Source organism: Rhamphochromis longiceps, linkage group LG19 (assembly GCF_057381845.1).
Source record: "Rhamphochromis longiceps isolate RC_006_pf linkage group LG19, R_longiceps_female_GT1.1, whole genome shotgun sequence".
Classification (NCBI taxonomy): Eukaryota; Metazoa; Chordata; class Actinopteri; order Cichliformes; family Cichlidae; genus Rhamphochromis; species Rhamphochromis longiceps.
Window position 1 is genome coordinate 15,629,704 of NC_140575.1, and position 21,511 is coordinate 15,651,214.

The 21,511-nt window shown below is 39.4% G+C and overlaps 1 protein-coding gene across 1 annotated transcript in view; it reads right to left on the reverse strand.

The window, feature by feature from the left end:
• Positions 1 to 3,740: 3,740 nt before the first annotated feature.
• Positions 3,741 to 21,511, reverse strand: part of LOC146646446 (leucine-rich repeat and fibronectin type-III domain-containing protein 5-like) — a 139,111-nt gene continuing 121,340 nt past the window's right edge. Inside the window, exons 9-10 of the mRNA XM_085391163.1 lie at positions 6,295 to 6,568; positions 3,741 to 5,714 (exon numbers count right to left, since the gene is read on the reverse strand). Coding sequence (XP_085247289.1) covers positions 4,764 to 5,714; positions 6,295 to 6,568 — 1,225 coding nt within the window. The 3' untranslated portion in view covers positions 3,741 to 4,763. The remainder of the gene's footprint in view (positions 5,715 to 6,294; positions 6,569 to 21,511) is intronic.

The following is a 21,511-nucleotide window of genomic DNA, read 5'->3' on the forward strand; positions in this document are numbered from 1 at the left end:
TGGCATTCTTTGCTGGCGGTAAACCTACGAATGAGTGAGCTTCGTGTCATATTCCCATTTGTGAATGAACAGGACAGCTGTCCACCAGTAACCGTGGACTTTTTACACAAATTAATCAAGGAGAGTTGTAGGAAGGGGTTTTGTTTCCCCTCTCATCTTCTCCTGTAACTCTCCAGTGGCTCGAGTTCCTGTTTAAACATTTACTCCATGTCTGCTTGCCTCATCAGCTGCTGTAATTTAACACCAGGGAGTGATATGGTGATGGGGGGGAGGGTTTTGGTTTTGAAGACTCTCACTCTAATTAAATTGTGTTATCAGAATAAAACACATAATTTTCTTTGATATTAATATATTAACCTAAATGCCACCCAAAGCGGGAAGAAGAACCACAATAAACACTCAAATTGCTTGTAAAGGTCAGCAATGACTCACCATTAGTTCTGTCAATTCAATTTACTTAATTAAAACAACAGTGTCTGTTAATTGAAGTGAGAACATCAATTGGAAATTGGCTGTCAGAACAGTTTCATGTCAAACAATTTTTTGGTAATTTAATTTAAAAGTGAATCAATTTCCTGCATTGATGTTAACTAATATCGACTTCACCCATACTGAGTGTGGCCCACAGCCTTGTTACTCTTTGTGTTTGTTGATGTGGAAATTCTATTTGGAAATTCTTTGTGTTCTTATTTTGCGCGAGTATATGGCACATTCTGATTGTGGAGTTTACAGGCTACATTATGGAGGTTTTTGTCCGTTTGAAATATTTCTAAAATCGACAAATCTACTAGCACAAAATTGCACAACAGAATGTTTGAGAAAAATCAGCTTTTAGTGTCGAGGTAACACCAGGACTGCCAAGAGATATAATCTCTCCAGTGTGTCCTGCATGGGTCTACCCAAGGCCTCCTCCCAGTGGGAGCCCTTTGTTGTGCTATGGGAGTTAGCCCTTCAAGCAGGATGTCAAAATGTCGTGGTCTGGGTGGTTTTCCACAGCATCAGCTCCTCCCCACTGGGTGGAGTCTTTGTTGTTCCTCACCTGATGGCAATCGGACCAGCAGTATTTATGACCGGCGCACTCAACTGGTCTTCGCCAGATTATCTGCCAACTTTAGTCAGTTCTCGGCCTCACGTCCATTCCTTGGTGACTCATCAGATGTATTAACCGTATCTCTGTTTTTCTCGTCAGCCGCGAAAACCCACTTACCAAGCTCTCCTGGAAACCAGTTTGCTGCCGCCGGTAATCCCTCTCCGTGTCGGAGCTGCCATTCTTTCCTGCCTGCCTCCCTGCATTGCATGCAGTACCCACCTGGACCTCTCCTGCCTCCCCCCTCCACGCAACCCTCACCTGCAAGTTTGTAAGACAGCTCAGTGTACTATCCTTAGATTCACTCGCAGCTCTCTGTGGGATTCCCCTGACTGCTCTCTCCTCTATTTCAGTGCCCTGGCCCGCCACAGTTTCCCCTGCCCAGTACCTGCACTCAGTTATCCCTGCCGTCTAGTTATCATCACAGTATCTTCTCTCGCCTCAGACATCTAGTTTATGTTCATTGATTCTAGTCTGCACTTTCTGTTAGCCTTTGAGCATTGTAAAATAAATATCTCTTTTCGTTACACCTCACCCCTGGCCTCCGGTTTTGAATCTGCACTTGAGTCCCTTCCATTTCCACGGGCCACTGCGCCTGACACAAAATGCCAATTTGCCGACTTTCATTTTTGAGCAGCGTAGTCTCATGTTTGATGTTAAAATACACAACCCAGTAAATGTTGGGGAAAAAATAACTACTGTGCACTGGTCTCATTTGAAGCGCTGCCTTATGGTTCCACAGCTGTGGACTGTTCAACTGAAAATTGTCTGGTTGTAGCTGTAGCCCAACCTCTCATCAGCAGTGATGATTCTTAAATTTGGGTCAGTATGAAAAAGATGATGTTTGATGTCTGGTTTGTCAGCTGTAGTGGGAAACAACACCCAGGCTCCTCTCTAATTTTCTTGCTCTCGTTTTGATCTCCAGTTTTGTAATCAAGTTCTTCTCGTGCCCTAGATTTCCTTTGTGTGCCAGCAAGACAGGCATCTGTTAATTCTACTCACCACCAAATCAACCTCATGCTTGCAAATATAGCAAGCATGACTGCCACTGTTCACCGGCTTCTCTGGCATCAGCGACATATGTCATCACAACCCCATTCACCTGGAATCATCAGCCCTTCAACTCTACTGTCTCTTTTGAGGAAATAATCTGGGTTTAAACGTTTTGTTGTAACACAGAGTCCTGCAAAGTCCACCAGTTTTAGTTCAGAAATATACCCAGTATATGATAATTCAGTAATAATGCTTTTATTACACCTAGGCTGGACTATTGTAATTCATTATTCTCAATTTGCTCGAAAAGCTGCATAGAAAGCCTTCAGTTGATTCAGGATGCTGCAGCAACACTACTGACAGTGAATAGAAAGAAAGGATATTTCTCCCACATCGGCTTCTCTTCATCAGCTGCCTGTTAAATTTATTTAAAATCCTGCTCCTCACTTAGTTCTTGAATAATCGGACGCAGTCTTATCCTAAAGACCTTATAGTACCGTATAACTCCAACAGAGCTTTGCTCTCAGACAGCTGGCTTACTCATGGTTCCTAGGGTATTTAAAAGTAGAATGGGAGGCAGAACCTTCAGCTTCCAGGTCCTCAGTTTGGATTTGGGAGACAGACACCCTCACTATTTATAAGATTAGGTCTAAAACATTCCCTTTTGATTAAGGTTATAGTTAGGGATATATTAGGTGACCTTGAACCCTCCCTTAGTTATGCTGTATTAGGCCTAAAATAGAACAGAATAGAATAGAACTGAACTGTAGCCTTCACTGCAACCTTCTGAATCCACGTAATATTAACCCTCCTGTCTTCTGTACACAAGTGAAGATTTTTATGGTTCTTGCCTGTAAGTCAACAAAAATCATTTTCTTTGGCAACTGTGCTGTGCTTCTGTGTGTCCTTGTTACCACATTCAGATTTTGGATGTAGATTTTGTTGAATATCATTCTGGTCCACACATAAGAACTTTTAAAAACTCACCACAGACAGAGATACAACAGAAGGTTTCCTTTGAGTGGGGAGGATAGAAGCTCTTCTGTTATAAGAAGTGCCTGTTACTTTAGAAGAGTGCTCTATATGAGAATCATAAAGCACTGTATGGAGCTGAATTATTGCTCCCTCTCTTATTTCTCACGTGCTACACAACAGTCTGTTTTTCATGTGAGCGCTATGATTGTTTTGTAAGCACTTAAAAACAGGTCACGTGAGCCTTACTCATTGGCACATTGGCAAACTGTCAAAGCCTCACAGGGAGCACTTTTTCCTAAATTGCTTCCCTCTAATAAATGCAGTCAGTGAGAGGTGGGAGGTATGGAAATCAGATTCTGTGCTGTGAATAAACCTCCAGACTACGTCTGTGTGTGTGTGTGTGTGTGTGTGTGTGTGTGTGTGTGTGTGTGTGTGTGTGTGTGTGTGTGTGTGTGTGTGTGTGTGTGTGTGTGTGTGTGTGTAACTATGCCTGAGGTTTTAAGGTAAACATCGATACATCGAATTATCAAAATATGAATGAAAAGCCGCATCATTCAAACAATTTTCCAATTGAAAAGATAATATAATATATAATAATGATATGAAAAACTGGAGCAATATGCCAGCACAGTATATTTTTTGACATGCTGTATATTCGCTGTAAAGCACACCCATAACATTCCCATTTTCATTTTATCCCTTTTTTATTTTACACAACATAACAACAGTACATGTTGTCTTTTTCTGTACAGAAGCTTTCCGTGAGCTTGTGACCAACACAGGCTGTATTATACCAGTGTCAGTGAAAAGCTCACAAGGTTCTCACGTTGCTTTTTTTCTTTGCTTTTTTTTTTAATACTTCGCTTTAAAAAATATCAATTTCATAAGAGGTTCATTAAAGTCTTCATCTGTCTGCAACATTTTGTCTTTATGTGTCCAGAAAAGGTCTGTACTCCGCAGTAGGTAAGAAAGGCTATGTGTGAAATCTCTCTTCCTTAATCCGTCCCCTCATTCGTGGAGCCATGGTGGAGTCCTAAATCCGGTTAGTGAGGGTCTGTTAGTGCAAAAGAAGGCACCGACTGCTATTCTCTTGCCACATTATGGATGCACATCTCTGTGAGCGTGTGAACATTAAGAATGGTGTGCTTTTCCCGTTTTTGTATTTTTTTATTCCTCTTATTTCCTGTATTAATTCCCTTTTTGTGGTATTTTTCAGATAAGGTGATAGTGAATCGGGAAATGACGTGGCGAGTCCATTGTCTTGTTTTTCTTTTGTGCTATAAAGTGGAACCAACGAGACAACTCGAGGACGCTACGAGACAAGGCAAGTTATCCACTCGCTGAATGATTGACTGCAAAATGGATACTGTTGAAGTGGAAACAAAAGCAAAAAACAAAACTGTAAACTGTAAATCAAGTACAAATAACTGTGGAGAAAAGTTATGAAAAGACTGATTATTTTTTTAAAAAGTGCGCACACACACACACACGTTTACCAGAAACACAGTCAACCTCTCACACGTTTAGAAAGAAAATTCAAACAGGAAAACACACAGTAACAACACGCAAAGTTTTTCGTGACACAAGCAGGCTTTTCACACATACGCCTATAAACAAAACTTTGATTCACACTGCACGCATCCACTCACACAAAGGACAAACAATGAATAAACCAAAGTTCATTTTATGGTCGCTGGCTCATTCCAGTTCAAACTGTGCTTTCTAAGATCCAGTCAGAGTCACACCGCCCTTTGTCCGACTCTTCGTCCCCATCTTTTGGGAGTAGCATACCGCTCATTGATTGGCTCCTTTTGTTCCGTATTACGCGCCCTATTTTGGGTGCTCCTCCTCCTCCCTGATGGGCGGAGTGAGTTTTTGAGCCTCCTTCACTGAGTGAGTACCTCCTCCTAGCTCTGCTCCTTCCTCCCTCCTCCACAGGAAGAGTCTGATATCTGGCAGAAGAGGCGGCGGTGCGAGGAGCCCGGCGCAGGATGGGCGTCTCTCTGAATCGCACAGATGGGACTGGGCTCGGTGTGGCGATGGGGCTGAAGAAAGGGGAAGAGGCAAAGGGAGGTGGTGGGGTCTGAGAGAGAGCGGTGGAGTTATTTCGGTTGGTGTTGAGGTTCTCCAGGGCACCGGGGGATGAGGAATGAAGGAGGGCAGAGGAGGCGGTGGAAGTAGAGGAAGGTGGTCGTGTCGAGGAGGCAGTTGGGAGGTTCTCGATCATCCCCTGGCCACTGGAGCAAGCAGAGCCAGGCTTAGTTGGGGCGGGCTTTCGCTTTGGCTTGTGTAGGGAGCCTGTGGTGGCGGTGGGTGATGCAATGCCGGCTTGAGCTCTCTCTTCAACTGTTTTCTCTCGTTCCTCGGCTCCAGCTGTTGGGCTTCTGGCCGACCAAGCCTGGCTGAGAACTGATGTGGCTGTGGAGCAGTCAGGCAGGGAAGACTCAGAGGCCTGAGCTATTGTATCCTTTCTCCCACCTCCCGCTGCTGCAGCACCACTCCTCTTTGTGCCTCCTGAGAGGTCGTCTAATCCGATTGAGCCGTGTTTAGAGGAGCTTGGAGTCACGGTGCAACCCTGAGATTGCTGCCCATTGGTCTGTGAGTGAACGTTGGTCATTGACATTGAAATGCCTTTGCCACCCTCACTAGGGTTGCACACCTGAGGAAAAAACATAGGGAAAAGGGAAAATTAGATCCGATTTTTCTCATCTTGAGTGTCTCCCTTTGAATCCTTTCAAGTAACAAGAAAAACACTTTTTGAGTTATACTTTTATGCATTTTAAGGCACACGTTTAGTCCTTTATGTCTTCACCTGGTTCTTCCCTTTTAAAATTCACGTTGAGTCCAACCTGTTGGTCCCTGTATCAGGACTAAGTTGCTGTTGTAAATAAAACAAAATATGCTATGATATTTAAAAATTTACAGGAGACCTAATACCACTATGACTATAACAGATGTAGCTTTTGCATCAGTTAAGGATACTTTAAAATGCTTCAAAATATCAGTTTATGTAGACAAATCATTTTAATGCTTTTATTTAAGCTCTAATTTACAGTTTTGATTAGAAAGATACAAAGAAGACCAAAAGATTAAAAAAAAAAAATCACTAGATCACTTCGTGACTTTTTCTTGTTACATGATCACCATAACGACAATCATTCAGCTAAATGAAAAGCTCTCTTGCCTCATTCCTGCTGCCTTATGGCTAGACTGGACAAGAGCGACAGAGATAGACCCACCTTATATCGTATCATCAGGATGATAATAAAAACTAGAACCGAGGCCACTATTATCCCTCCGATGATAATGATCATGGTCCCACCCAGGAACTGAGACTGCATAAAATGACATCTCATGTACTCTGACTCGGTGGTGAACTGCACGCAGCCGACCACTCGCGTCGCTGTCAGAGAGGTGATAACGTCATCGTAGATGGCCAGGACACAGAGGTCGTACTGGGTGCCTGCTGCCAGGTTGTTGACTAGGAAGTTCTTGCTTGATGGAGGGATCATTCTGTGGCAGGAAGACAGGGAAGGCAAAATGACAGTTCAACATGTGTGTCAGCAGTTTCTTGGCTTCAAGCTTCTTGAAGCCTTTTTGAGATGGCTAATATAGTCTACCTTAGTGGAAAACAGTAGCCTTCATAGAGAAACAAATAAACTAGTAATTATATTTGACTCAACATCTATTATTTGGATTTCATAACTAATGCTGTGTTTGCCTGCCTAAGGAGTGCAGATAGAAAGTCAATACTAGTTAAATGCTTCTATGCATGGTTCCCGACAAATAAAGAACTAAAGCAGTAGCAATAGTGCCTAAGAGGCAGAATAGCAAGAATCATGAGCAGTTACATACAGCGTTAATTAGCCTAGTCTATTCCCTTTCTGTGGCTGTTTTGGAGATTCAACATTTGTAAGTTGAAGGAAATTAAAATAATTAGCACTTTAAGAGATAGTTTAGGTGCAGTATCACAATTGCAACAAAATGCAACAAGGCTGAGTGGCCTCGCTATATTCAGTTGTTCTATTCTGTCCATGAAATGTTAAAAATAAAGTCGAACTAAACAGGGAGGTTTTCATAAAAATATGAAAAGTACATGAAATAATTGCTGTGGGAGGACATTACTCTTTTTTTTTAATTTCAAATGAACCATCATTCATAACCTTAAACAAATTTCTAACATCAGGTGAACTTCTGTCAGTTCTCTTGTGTACGACTGTAAGAAGATAGGCTCCTCATGTCATCATAGTGAAAACACTGTGCAGAAAATATGCACAATCTAAATAATGAATATACCCACTGCTTTGTTTCTACAAACATGTGACACCATCCTCCAGAGTAATAAAACAGTACAGTGCATTTTTAAAAGAAGACAGGAATGCAGAAAAAAAAATCAAGAGTGACGAAAAGTGAAGTGAATGAAATGACACAGAGTAAACACACTCCGCTCCTTTGGATGCTGAATCCTCAAATAAAGGATAATTAAATGACTTATTATGGCACAGAAGGTTTGAGCCGACAACCTTTGACAGCATGGACCTGCGACGATGCACAAGTATACTTAAACCGTTCAGTCTTTCCTCGTCAGTTCTGACAATAAGGATGAATAAAGAATGAATCATTTTGGATATTCTCTTGGACACTCGGACATTTTGAGTCCAATTTGTTGCTCTTTACTGGACACTTGTCACATTGAGTGGAGGTTTTGCATATTTGCCCTTCAGTTTCTCTAAAATAAAGTCTTGTCAGCGGTCCTGGAATTTGTCATTAAAATGCTAATGAAATTCCTCATTAAATCCAAAGAGGGCAGCTAGTTCAGAAGCCCGTGGTCGAGCGTGCACTGAGAGCAGCAGAGGGCTACTTTGGCCAGGTTAAAGCATCTGGTTTTGAGTTCGAGTTAAGCGAAGGTTAGAAGACTTGTTAAGGTTTAATGGTTAGTATTAAGAGCTCGGGGATGAATTTAATGGCAGGTCATGACTATACCCTCTATGGAATAACAGCACAAGGCTTTAAGTGAATGTGAGTGCATGTGAGGAAGGGTATTCATACAACCCTATGAATACTAATAGGATCATCTGAACAGTGGATGACCATGAGAATTCTACCCTTTGCTTCTCTTAATGGTTTTATCACAATAGTGGTGAACCTTGACTACACGTAAACACACATCCTGAAAATGCCATTAGTTCTATGGTGGGACACATACAAGGATACTGAAGATAGCAGGTTAATGACAGGAATGAAAGTCACTGGTACCTACAAGCTCAAACACAAGCAGCTGCATTTGGATACACATGCATCCACAGACAGGGATTAATTTCTCTATTAACTGCTGTGCTTGCTTTGGGCTTCGTTTGTGTGCAAGAATGTATGTGTGGCTGTGTTTAAAGCAGTAATATCTTTCTATAAAAAGCGTTTGTTTTCATAACTCCTGGTAGGTCTCTGCATTTTAACTTAAACTATAGGCATTTATTGATTATCTTTTGACAGCTCATACCAGCATTTCTTCTTTTAAAAAGTCAAAAATTTGGACAAACCCTCTCATTTAATGGCTTTTATTTATTTTTACTACTTCCTAAATTGTAGATACATAATGAAGAAATCAAATATATGAAGCAAGATACATGATGACACCCAGCTCTACATTTCTTCTAAACCCAATTTATCCCTCTCACCTACCTACAATCATGGTTCTCCTCCAATTTTCTTAAACTAAACAGTAATAAAACAGAAGTTTTAGTTGTTGGTACAGCCTCTATCTTATCCAAATCCCACAGTTTTTCCATTAACACTGAAAGTTCTCCCACCCTCCCCTCAGGTTAAGAGTTTGGGTGTCATACTTGATAATACTCTCTCATTCCAGTCCCACATTAATTACATACTTCCACTTAGGTAATATTAACCGACTCCATCCCTTCCTTACTCCCCATGCTGCTGCCATCCGTGTCCATAGTCGTATTACATCCCGCATTGATTACTGCAATTACCTCTTATTTGGTCTCCCTAAAAGGTCCCTTCATAAACTCCAACTTCTTCAAAATTCTGCAGCTCGGGTCACAACTCGTACTCTGTCAAGGGCTCATATTACGCCAGTTCTTCAGCAGCTTCACTGGTTGCCCATAGAAGCCAAGATAAATTTTAAACTCTTACTTCTCACGTACAAGTGTGTCCATAAATCTGCTCCTTCCTATTTGTGTGACCTGCTCCATATCACCACTGTTTCCCGATCCTCATCTGCTATTCATCTTACCAAGGTTATTATCGTTAACGAAAACTAACGAAATAACGAAAACTAGAAGTGAAAAAACATTTTCGTTAACGGAAATAAAAATAAAAAGAGGAAAACTAACTAAAACTGTAATGAGTGTTCACAAAACTAACTAAAATTAACTGAATTTATAGCAAAAATGTGTTTAGTTTTCGTAGATGTGTGTGTGTCATACAATAGTCAAGGGTGAAAATGAAGTTTAGTTTCCAGATTTTTTTCTTGCTGTCTCATTATGCCAGCAGGTGGCAGTACGTTAGTCGAGTCGTCTGTGTTGCTGCGTCCACGCGCAGAATCATGTCAGGAAAAGTCAGGAGAAAGCGCCAGAGTCCAATTTGGGATTACTTTGAATATGACTGTGTTTTGGATAAAGCAAGTGTCTTGTAGTGGAAAGAGACAAATTATGAGGGACATTTCTAAAGGGGAAAAAAAATCCCACAAACCTTAAAGTGCACTTGAAAAGCTCACACAAGAAGGCTAACCTAGCTTACCTTGAAAAGGTAAGGGAGCACACTCAACCCTCATCCCCAGAAACAGAAGCTAACCCCAGGTAAGGCAGCGTGATGCATCCCGAGACAACAGGACGGGCACATCTACATAACTGTGTGAGTCAATTGCCTTCAAAAAAATGTATCAATTCACTTGAACCAAAATTACGAACACCCGGTGCTGCAAGAGTTAATAGTCTCATTGGGGCCAAGATATACATTTTATAGTTGCCTGGTATCAATGGTTGTTCATCTGCCTTTATTTATTTATTTATTTATTTAAAGAACCCATAGGTGGGAATGTGAGTTGTCTGTCTCTGCGTGTTAGCCCTGCGACAGACAGGCGACCTGTCCAGGGTGCAGGGTATGGTAGCTGGAATAGCAACATACCCAAGGATAAGCAGAAGAGCATGACTGATATGATGAAACTGGGATTTTGTTGCACTTAATTATTGCAAACACAACTAAAACTATAACTGACACTAATCAAAACTAAACTGAAACTAAGGATTTTCCAAAAAATAAAAACTAAACTAAACTAGCAAACAATTGGTAAAAACTAATTAAAACTGATATAAAATTGAAAATCTGAAGTCAAAACTAAATAAAAATAAAAACTAATGAAAATTGCAAAACTATTAAAACTATTACTGTTCCGTCCGCACGTCTTACCACTATGGGGAACAGAGCCTTCAGTCGTTCTGCTCTTCCAGCCACTCTCTTCCTCCAGCCATAAGAAATATGACTCTCTTCCCGCATTTAAGTCACAGCTCAAAACACATCTGTTCAAACGTATTCGCTTTAGTGCTGATTTTATCTGTTGTCAAGTTCTGCTTTGCAATTATTTATTTAATCACTTATTTTTATGTATTTTATGACTATTGCTTTTATTAATTTTGTTCTTTTGTAAGGTGACCTTGGGTTTTTGAAAGGCGCCCTCAAATAAAATCTATTATTATTATTATTATGTAATTATGTAGCAAAGACAAAATTGATAAATAACTTGTCTTATATTTTATATTTTAGACTCCTCAAAGTAGCCACCCTTTGCTTTTTGACAGCACTGCAAATCCTTGGCCTTCTCTCAGTGCGCTTCAAGATGTAGTCAACTGAAATGGTTTCCATTTCACAGGTGTGCTTTGTCAGGGTTCATTTGTGGAATTTCTTGACTTCTTAATGGGGTTGGGACCATCAGTTGTGTTGTGCAGAAGTCAGGTTGGTACACAGCTGACAGCTGTTAGAATTATATTATGGCAAGAACCAATCAGTTAAGTAAAGAGAAATGGCAGTCCATCATTACTTTAAGAACTCAAGGTAGTCAGTCCAGAAAATAGCTAAAATTTGGAATGAGTTTCCAAGTGAAGTTGCAAAAACCAGCAACTGCTATGACGAAACTGGATTGCTGAGCCAGATATCCTGGCCTCCACAGTCACCTGACCTAAACCCAGTCAAGACGGTTTGGGATGAGATGGACCGCAGAGTGAAGGCAAAAGGGCCAACAAGTGCTCGGCATCTCTGGGAACTCCTTCAAGACTGTTGGAAAACCATTTCAGGTGACGACCTCATAAAGCTCATCGAGAGAATGCCAAGAGTGTGCAAAGCAGTAATCAAAGCAAAGGGTGAGTATTTTGAAGAATCTAAAATATGTTTTGAGTTATGAAAATAAATGTCATGAAAATAAAGAAAAGCCATTAAATGTGAAGGTGTGTCCAAACCTTTGACTGGTAGTGTATATTGCTTTTCAAGGTTATGCGGGTTTAAAAGTCATCAACTTTCAATGCAAAGTAGGAAATTGTGTTTCTAGTTTTATACTATAGAATCTTTCAAAAGTTTCTAGCCCCTATTTATTTGCTTTCAAATAGTCAGACTTCCTTGTAGTATTATTATTTTTATTATTATTTATTTATTATAATGGTTTTGAGGAATATTTCTTCAGGCCTTCTGATGTCTTTCAAAGTTTTGCTTTGGACATTGTTTTTGCTCCAGTCATTTTCAGTCCAGTTCTTGGATCACAAAATCTAGGCTGTTTAAATATAGTTTAAGCATATTTATCATAATCATCAACAGTTTTTGTCCACCTTTGTCTGTTAGAAAAGTAACTTAAAATAGGAAAATAAAATATTGCAGGGGAAATGCTGTTCTTCCTAAACAGTCTGGTGTTTTGTTGCTCCAAAGATGGAAATGTACATTTTCCGCTTTTACAATGGAGGCAGAAAAAATATGATTTTAAATAGTAAAAAAGCATTTTCTACTGTCAAAAACAAACCGGGAAAAGAATAGGGAGGAATAATGCACTGGGCTCGAGGGCTTGTTTGCTTCTTTGCCATACATGAATCTTTCCAAGAAACCATTAGCTGCACGAACCCTCCTTTTTACAGGTACTAAATTAGAATGTTTCTTCATTAAAATATCAGCATTTTCTGGCCAATGAAATAAGGAAAAACTTTTTCATTTTCAGTGTGCAAGCAAAGCTATCACCATTTATAATTTATGTATACAATCAACAATCAAGATGTTGAAAATCTGTTTGAGCTTTACTCAGCACACAAAAGTACATTTTTTTCCCCATTTTTGTGTGTTTTTTTTTTCTTCTTTTTTCTGTTTTTCCCTTACATTCCTTCTTGAGCTGTTAGCAGTGTGAACTCATCCAAAGTGACTCATTCATTGTGGTTAATTTCTTTGTGTCTGAGCTGGATCTTGCTGCCAGTCTTTGAAGCCCTACAGTGGGCAGATGATTGCCTTGGCCGAGACTATTACACTAATCTATCTACTCTGCTCTGCCAAGCCCTCAGCCCAGGGCGCCTCTGTGTGAGTGTGTGTGTGTTTCAGGGTTTCATTACACTTTCATTACACAAGAGAAAATGTCAGCTTGGATGTTTCTCTATGAGTATCCATTTATGTACTTATATGTGTCTGTACATGTATGTAATTATGTGTGTGAGTTCCATTACAGTAATATTCTTTACCACTGCAAGTCTACTATTCCTGCCGTTTGTCACCATACCTGGACTCCTGGACTTCATCACTGAAATGACTATATGATTGTAAACAGAAGCCTGCATGTGCACGGTTGTGGCTTCTGCGTTGTATTAGAGTGCATGTTAATCGAGTTTCACTTCTCTCGCCCCGGTCCAGGTCAAAGCAAGCATCTCAATTTGTTGCTTCCTGCTTTCTGTCTCATGACAAATGCTTCCATCCATGAATGGAACAGTGAACTCTGATACCAGATTGTTCTGTTTCAGACATTTTCACTTGATTAAACATTGGAGAAAGCCTAAAGGCCACAGATATGCAGTCTTTCAGGAGGTTTGAAGGCATGCATGGCAGTGGTGCAACACACAAAACCAGGACCTTCAGGTCAAGCTGGAGTTTTGCAATATGGGCCGAGGACTTCTAATAACTCAGCTGTAGTCTTTGCCCCCAGCAGCACGGTCCAGTTAGATCATATGTGACACCGTGGGTGAACAACACACAATTATTTTCACTGCTTTGTCTAGCTCATTAGTCGTTTTAGATATCTGCAGGGAAATCATTTTCTTTTCCATTTCAGAGAAGAGAGAGAGTTTTCTAGTTTTGCGTATGTGGCATTGCTGGCCATTGAAACAAAAATGAAGTGAAAGCCATAGCACTATATGAGTGAGCCACAGTGGAAATGTCCCTTTAAGACCTCCCTGTTTCTGACCTGCAAAATCCTGCCTTTTTATTTTTTTTTTCCAACTTCAGAGTTTGAGGGGTTTTTTTTAAGTCTGCAAGTGAATGCAAGCTGAGCAACTCTGGCAACAACAAAACAGGCACTGTTTGGGGTCATGCATGGATGATCTGATGTCAGTTTGATGTGAGAAGAGGGGACAACATTGGGCCTGAAGCCTGGATTTTGTGATTTACTTCCTTACATACTTTATTTACTTGTGATTACTTTAAGTTTGAGAGTGACCATGCAAAAAAGTACATTTGAGACAACAAAACAGTGTTTGCACATAAATGACCACCCATGACACCCCAACCACCAAGAGGGAAAATTAATAGAACTGGTCATCTCATTAACAATACTGATGGAGTTCATGTGATATGACGCACTACAACTGAATTCTATTTTAATTTTTCATTATTTGACCTGCTGTATTTAACCACTATCTTCTTTCCTTTCCACAGTAAAACTGCACAGCTGTGTTACTCAAACAGAGAAAGGACCAAAATGTGGGTCACAGATATCTAAGAGTAGGTTGTCCAATTATTTCAGAAAATTGTATGCAGTGCTTCTGGCTAGAGCTTTCCATGTTACTGCAATGGAAGCTAGTCTAGATTAAATAGCCCGAAACATAGAAAACTTTGTCAGATAAGCTCAGAAAAATAGCCTGCAAAAGCAGTTATAGGTTTTAAAAAACTTTTCTTTGCATAGCACTTTTTAAACATGTCTTAGCTTAATTTTATTACATACTTTTTTTGGTTTTGTGCAGTAAAAACGGTTCGCATTGCACAGCAATCACTCACATTAGTCATTACTTTCACAGGCTACTGAAAATAACTTTCTTCAACTTAATTTTCTAAACAATTGAGCAAACAATCTGACAACACAAATACAATCAAACCAGTTACGTATAACAGGTTTATATACACAAAGTGAAGAAGATTAATGGTAGCTCCACATCTGCTCCATTACTGCTAACCTCAAAGCTAATGTAGCTTACACAGCAGATGGCACCATGCCATGCTAATAGGTCCAAGTCTCTCGGGCAGACAGAAAACATTGCAGTAGTGAGCTTTATATCTCTGTGTTACCGTGCATAGTGCCCCTGACACCAGAACTAATGGTTAACAAGCACCTACGCAGCTTGTAGTCATAGGTGGGACAAGGACAGGTGGGCACTCCTAACAACTTGTGCATTTCTTTCCCATTTAACCCTGTATGCATTCAGATTGTCGGCAGCAAAGGAATAAAACAAAAGCTTTGAAAACCATTTCTACAAACAGTGTTAAGAAATTACTTTAATTACAGTCATAATATCACAGTTCCCAAGAAAACACACTGCCACCTCATTTAAATGTCAGAGTGTATCAGCATTATCTAAAAACTATAATTATCCCAACCCTTCAAATTGCTTTCCAGATAATCATCCTTACACACTAAATTAGTGAAAAATGAACGTAGCTTACAGTGTTCGTTCTCACTTGGCTGTAAAAATTTCAATCTGTTCAAAGACGACATTTTAGGGGTCTTGAGAAATCATAATGAATTACTGCTTGCAGTGAGAATCAATAAAAGATTTCACGAGTGAAGGAAGTTTAGTTCTAAAATTAGTTTTATGAATATTAAAAACACTCTTAGGGGTAACGTAACAGAGCGGACCAAACTGAGTTTATTTGTGATCAGAAGTTCCTAATTCAAAAACTGCTCTAGTCGAGATGTTTATAGTAACAGTACATTAAAATATTTCAAATGTGAAAAGGTTCTGCCTACAGTGTCAAACTAACAGAAAACTCTTAATAAACTGTGCAGCTTTTCATTTGCTTATTATAGTTTTGGCATTTTTACAACACATTCCACTATGAGCTAGACTTACCCACTTATGCACATTTCATACAGCACTAATTGTACTCATGCAGTGCTGCAATGTGTATGAGTGATAACATGGCCTCACATATGGATCAGGGTAATTTGGAGATGGAAGCTTGCCAAAAACAAAGGACTTGAGAAGGAACATGCGGACTGAAGAATGGCCTGCTCTAGCTCCTGTGCCGCAGTCACCTGCTACACTTTAATAGTGTATTTTGGATGATTTCTCTCATCATCATAATTTCCAAAGAAATTAACGTATAAACAGCCCAGATGAAACAACCGCAAATTACCAAAGAGCATCCAAAGATAGCCTCTAAAACACACCGTAAATCTTTGTGTGACGTCAGTGGGAAGCAAAACATTCACGTTTCTTTGCAAGCTCCTTTGACCAGAAATATGATGGTGAATGAAACCTAAGACTGCTCGACTTCTAAACCAAATGAGGCAGTAGAGCAGGATCGAGTAACACAAGAGTGAATAAATTCATTTATATAAGTAAAGTATACAAAACCACTGACTTCATTTAAAATATGTAGAGTGAGGAAAACAAAATTAGTAACTTATATAAGATAAACAACCTGCAGTGAGACTAAACAATTATTAAATAAATAATGTAAAAAAGTCTTAGCTGAATCTCATTATAGTTATGACTAGATGTCAACGTGTCATGCAGCTAAAGCTGTCCCAGATGTTCAAAAGATGTTTCAGCATTATCTGCTGCAAGCCGTAGACCTCCATCTGCCCAGCTCAGCTCCATTCTTCCAGCTTCGCTGAGTCATCTGCATCTCCTTAATGCTGTGGCTGGCTGCTTCTATATATCCTTCCTGCATAATGTTAATTCTTGAATCTGTTGTTTTGATCTCCCATTAGCTTTTTCATGTTTTTTCTGTTCCTTTCCTTATGCCTCCTTTCCATCCTCCATCTTTGCCATTTACTTTCTTGCTTTTCATCTCTGCTGCCTTCTTTTTTCAGCCTCTTTCTCCCTTTCCTAAATCATTCCTTTTCTGAACAACTTCAGTGTGGTTATTCTTCCAGCTGCCCTCACATTCCCTCCCCTTCTCACACCCCCTTTATTACCACATACCTCCATGTTTATTTTATCATTTTACCCTCTTTTTATCATCCTTTTCTCCCTCCTTCTCTTTTCCCAACTGTTCCACATTTTCAGCCTTTCTCTGCTGCACCAAGGCATATAAATCATTATGTTCCCTTTGTCTACCCCTTGTTTCACTTTTATCATGACTTCTTTCCTTTAGACTCATGCTCACTGCTGTGGTACTTTCCTTGTACTTCTTATGTTAGCTTAAAACCCAATAGACTACTTACAGCAATAAAAGTGTTATGTTAGTCCTGCTATATGTTTATGGCACTATAAAATCAGAACTGGAACATTACGGCAGGATAAAGGCGGATGCTTTTTCATGTCTTAAGCGCAGTTGAGCTAGGTGTTACTGTATACTTGGGCCACAGGGACCACTGGCAAGGGTAAACTACTGTACTTCCTGTTACAGAAAGAGGAGAGAGAGAAACAGAGGGAGTGAATGTAAGCTTGGATTCATCCCCCGCCCCCTGTTGTGTGGTCTCATAAAAAAGCTTTCCACACAACTTGCTTGATGTGTAGTTTTTCTGGCAAATGGCAACCAGCCCCTGTAGCTCGATGGATCTGCTGGACTGGAAAACAACAGCTGAAAAAAAATATCAAAGAACAAATGGCAGCACAGTTCACAATAGAGGTTGTGTGCATTTCTATATTACTTAGAGAGTGTCAACGCTGAGTTAATGTCTTTTGATACGCCATAGCCTCAGATTTGGCAGATATTTTGAAGTCTTTATGTCACTGGACCTGTTGTAGCTTTAAATAAATTGCTACTCCAGGGCTTGAGTTTATGGGTGTATACAGTACAGCACAAGTTCTTTTATTTAGTCATTTTCAAAAGTCAGTTTGGTTTCGCTCTTAGCTATGATGTCAATTTTCTCTGTCTCTCTCTCCCTCTCTATAGACAAGTAAATTTCTGTTTTTTCTGCTCTGAGGAACCAAGACTTAACTGGATATACTCACACATAGTTGTTATCTGAGTGGATATTAATGGAGCACTGTGCACGTCGTTTCAAACGATCTAAGTTGTTGTTCTAAACTGTTTTTTAATTAATGGATGTGACTATGTTCAAGTGTCTCTGGAATTTTTTGAAAATGTTTTTTTTTCATAAAGTTTCAAACATCATGTATGCACATCAGGTTCAGTTAGGTTTTACACAAGACTGCTGTGATCGAGTCTAACGTTTTAAAATCGGGAAGACCTTTAATGCAAAATTCATTATCTTTATTTTTGCTTTTGCTCCACTTCACTGGAAAACAGCATTCATCAACATTTCTTTCTATGTTCAGCGCACACGTCTTTAAGAGGCCTTTTACCATCACCATTATAAAATGCTGCTCATTGACTAAACAAGACACCTATTCATCTTATAATTTGCAAATTGATTTTTTTCTCTGATCCAATAATAGATTGTATTCATCCAAACCTTTAATTAAATACAGAAATTGGTTCTTCACTGTGATAAGAATGTGTTACACTTTGTGGCCATTTTGCAGTCGCCTGTATCGACGCTCACTGTGAGCTTCAGCATCATCATCGACGTGGCTCTGACCTCCACGATGAAACCAGTGAGGTGTTAAGGCCAGGGACTACATGTGCTGCTTCTGCTCTAGTCATGAGTAAAAGGTCATCACATTATTTACTCAATACCACTCTTTACTTGATATGACCCTGAAATATCAGGCTGAAATTTGGAAATGAGCTGTGTTGTTGACTCAATTTACTTCCTCTGGCAGTTATTTATACAAATCCAAGTTTAGAGTTATAGAGACCATGACAAGAGATGATGATGAAACTTAACAGCTGCTAAACAATTTAACTACAAATATTTTTTACTGAATCCACAGTTGGTTCTGCATTATAAAGTGGCTTGAATTAAATGGTGTGGCGCTCTTGGTACGCTCGATTAAGACCTTGAGTACCTTGTAAAATAAGGTTAATTCATTTTGCTTTCAGACAAAACAGCTCTCTTAAAAGTTCCCTGAAAAAATGTACCAAATTTATTTTTGGTCACTGTGGTTGATGAACAATGAAGTTTATGGAGGACAATTTGGCATTGATAAAGCTTTGGAAAAAATCACTACAAACTGGGGTCATAGCCAGTAGAAATATCTTGGTTTATGCTTTAATCTTAATTCTGTGATATAAGATATTTGCCAGTATCGGGTATGATGTGATTCTATTTACATACATGCTGATTAAATATCAGACACACTGTAAATACCTAATTAACATGACACACCTTAACTACTTAATCAAAATTTTGATGAGTACTAGACTAGAAATTCTGCAGCATGAGTTCACAGTGACGCTTCTGTCACCACCTAAACAATAATTAACATTAATTAGCAAAGCTGACCTTGCTTGTTGTTGGCACCATTTATCATGTTACTTAGTAAAAGTGACAGTGAGCGCCAGCAAAAAAACATCCAAGATACTTCTGCCTGAATGTAAGTTATATGTGAAGAATCCAATTTAACAGCAATCTATACCCCGCGAAATAGAGCAGGCCTTTAATTGTGGAAAGCAGCTCAGGCAGATAAAATAGTACAGAAAGGATCAGAATTTGATCAGCTTTATTTCATTGGACACTGGTCCAAATGGACTGAGAAGTGATTAATAATCACAACTCGAGACTTCAAATGTTCTGTAGAACAAGAATTGTCAGATCTTCGACCGATAATTTAGTCATATTTTAAAGACAAACCAAAATGTTATCTTGTTTAATATTTTAATATGCAAAGATTTGCAAGATTTCTTTGAGTTAAAGGAAACTGATATGTATTTTTTCTTTGCAGTTAATTCTTTGCAGTTCTTTGTCCATTAATCAGGACAATAGGTCATTAATCAAATGTTTTTTAGATTGACATATAATGTCAAATTATATTTTGTTGCAGTCCAACTGCCATTTTTGGGATTCCCAATATTCAATGTAACTAAAATGGCTATGGAATAAATCCAGATTATTTTCTTACTCATCTCCAACAAAGCGATGTACCTTCCTGTGAAGAGATACCTTGAGGACAACATTTAGACAATAATGTAGGTGAATATGTTTTATAGAAAATATCCTTAAACAAATAAGCTAACATGCATGTGTTTGAACACAAGCACAGAAGGGGCCTACACACAAATCCCCAGCAGGACACAACTTTAGAAACACTGCTAACCACTCACCATAATGCTACCCACCCTAAATAAAACTAATCATGGTGCACTTCCTTTTCTTCATTATTCCCTTTAGAGGTCACCACAGTGGATTACCTCCCTCCATCTCACCCTATTCCCAGAATCAACATTCTTCACACCAACCCTCTTCTCTTTTCCTCCTGCCTGTAAGCTGCATGTTCACCATCCTTGGTCCTATATATTTACCATCCCTCCTCCACATATGTCTAAACGATTCTCAGCTTTACCTCTGTAACTTTGTCTCCAAATGATACATTATAAACTGTTCCTTTCACTCTTGCTCCTGTCTTTCTGTCACCACTCATCTTCACCCACTCCATGCTATCTCTCTTGTGCACCGTCCGTTGCTTTGGATGGTTGTCTCTAGGTATTTAAACTCAGCTACCTTGACTACCTCTACTCTTTCCAGCATCTTTCCACCTGTCTCATTCACACACATGTATTCTGTTTACTTCTACTGACTTTCATTTATTTTCTTTCCAGAGCATGCTTTCTGAAAACATCATACTCCATGACATTCATAGCAAGTACCCTGAATATACTGTCTAGTGGTAGTCAAGTCTCAGAATTCCATCATTTAAGCACTGTCAGGCCAAGCTGGAAGACGACAGTTTGAGAGATGCATGTTCCAGATTCTAATCTACGTCCCCATATGAAAAAAAAGAGACATACTGTCTATAATCAGACAAACGTGTGGCTATTCATTAGGGCTGGGCCATATTATACCGTTCACGGTAATACCGGTATAATGTTAGGCAACGATAGGAAAATGAAATATCGCGATAGAATGGGAGTAAAACGCGCATGCGCAGTGCCTTTGTTTTCATACGCACATGGCCGATTGTTGAGTGAAACAGATGAACCAGAATTGGTTTGTAAAAATGGTGCAACTTCAGTGATGTGGAACTGGTTTGGTGTTTGTCCGTCAGATACACAACAAAGCACATTTTTTTGCAGAACATGCAAGCAGCCGTTGTTATTGTCATATTTGTCGGACTAAGATGCTCTTAAATCTGGGAGTAATCTGGGTCCTATAAACTCCGTATGCTTCAGGTCAAACAACACTGCAGCATCACTTAGAGTTAAAAATTGTCTAAATTCTTTCATTTTTAATAAAACGATCAGCATTGCTGCTTTACCAGGTGTAACTATAAAGTTTAACTTCCAGGCATCCATGAAAACAAAAGTTATTACATTTAACGGAGTTAGAAGTTAGCAGGAAGCTAGCGGAAGTTAGCTCGCTAGTTTCGCTAGTTACCTAAGCATGATATAGCATGTTCTGACGGAGAGATTTCTGAAAAAAATCAAACGTACAGCTCTGCTATCACTTCCAACATAAATGAAGACAGGAAACTAAACAGCAGTGACGTTTGTAGGGTTACTGAAGTTGGGCTAGCTGGTATATAATGATGTGCTACGTGATCGCTAGCGACACAGCTATGTTAGCATAACATAAACAGTGAAGCTGGAGGACGAACACTAACACTTTTCCACTTATAAAAGTTAACGTGAAGGTTCTTCATGGTTAGAGACAAATGCAATCGCATGGCAGGATGCTGTAAACGGACCAAACTTCAGTCAGGAGAACAACTGAGATAATCCATCCACAATACGAGGTTAGTCATTAATATACTGCAACAACATGGGAATAGAGCAGCTGCCAGAGAATTCAACATTAATGAATCAATGGTACAGAAGTGGAGGAAGCAAGAAGAATGAGTTTAATAAAGTTTGATTTATCTGACTGCTTTGTTTCGCTTAATGTGCTTTATAATCCCGTGCACCTTATGGTCCGAAAAATGCATACTGCACACTGCAGTTTAATGTTGCAAAGCACCTCTTTTTAACTTCAGTGGATAT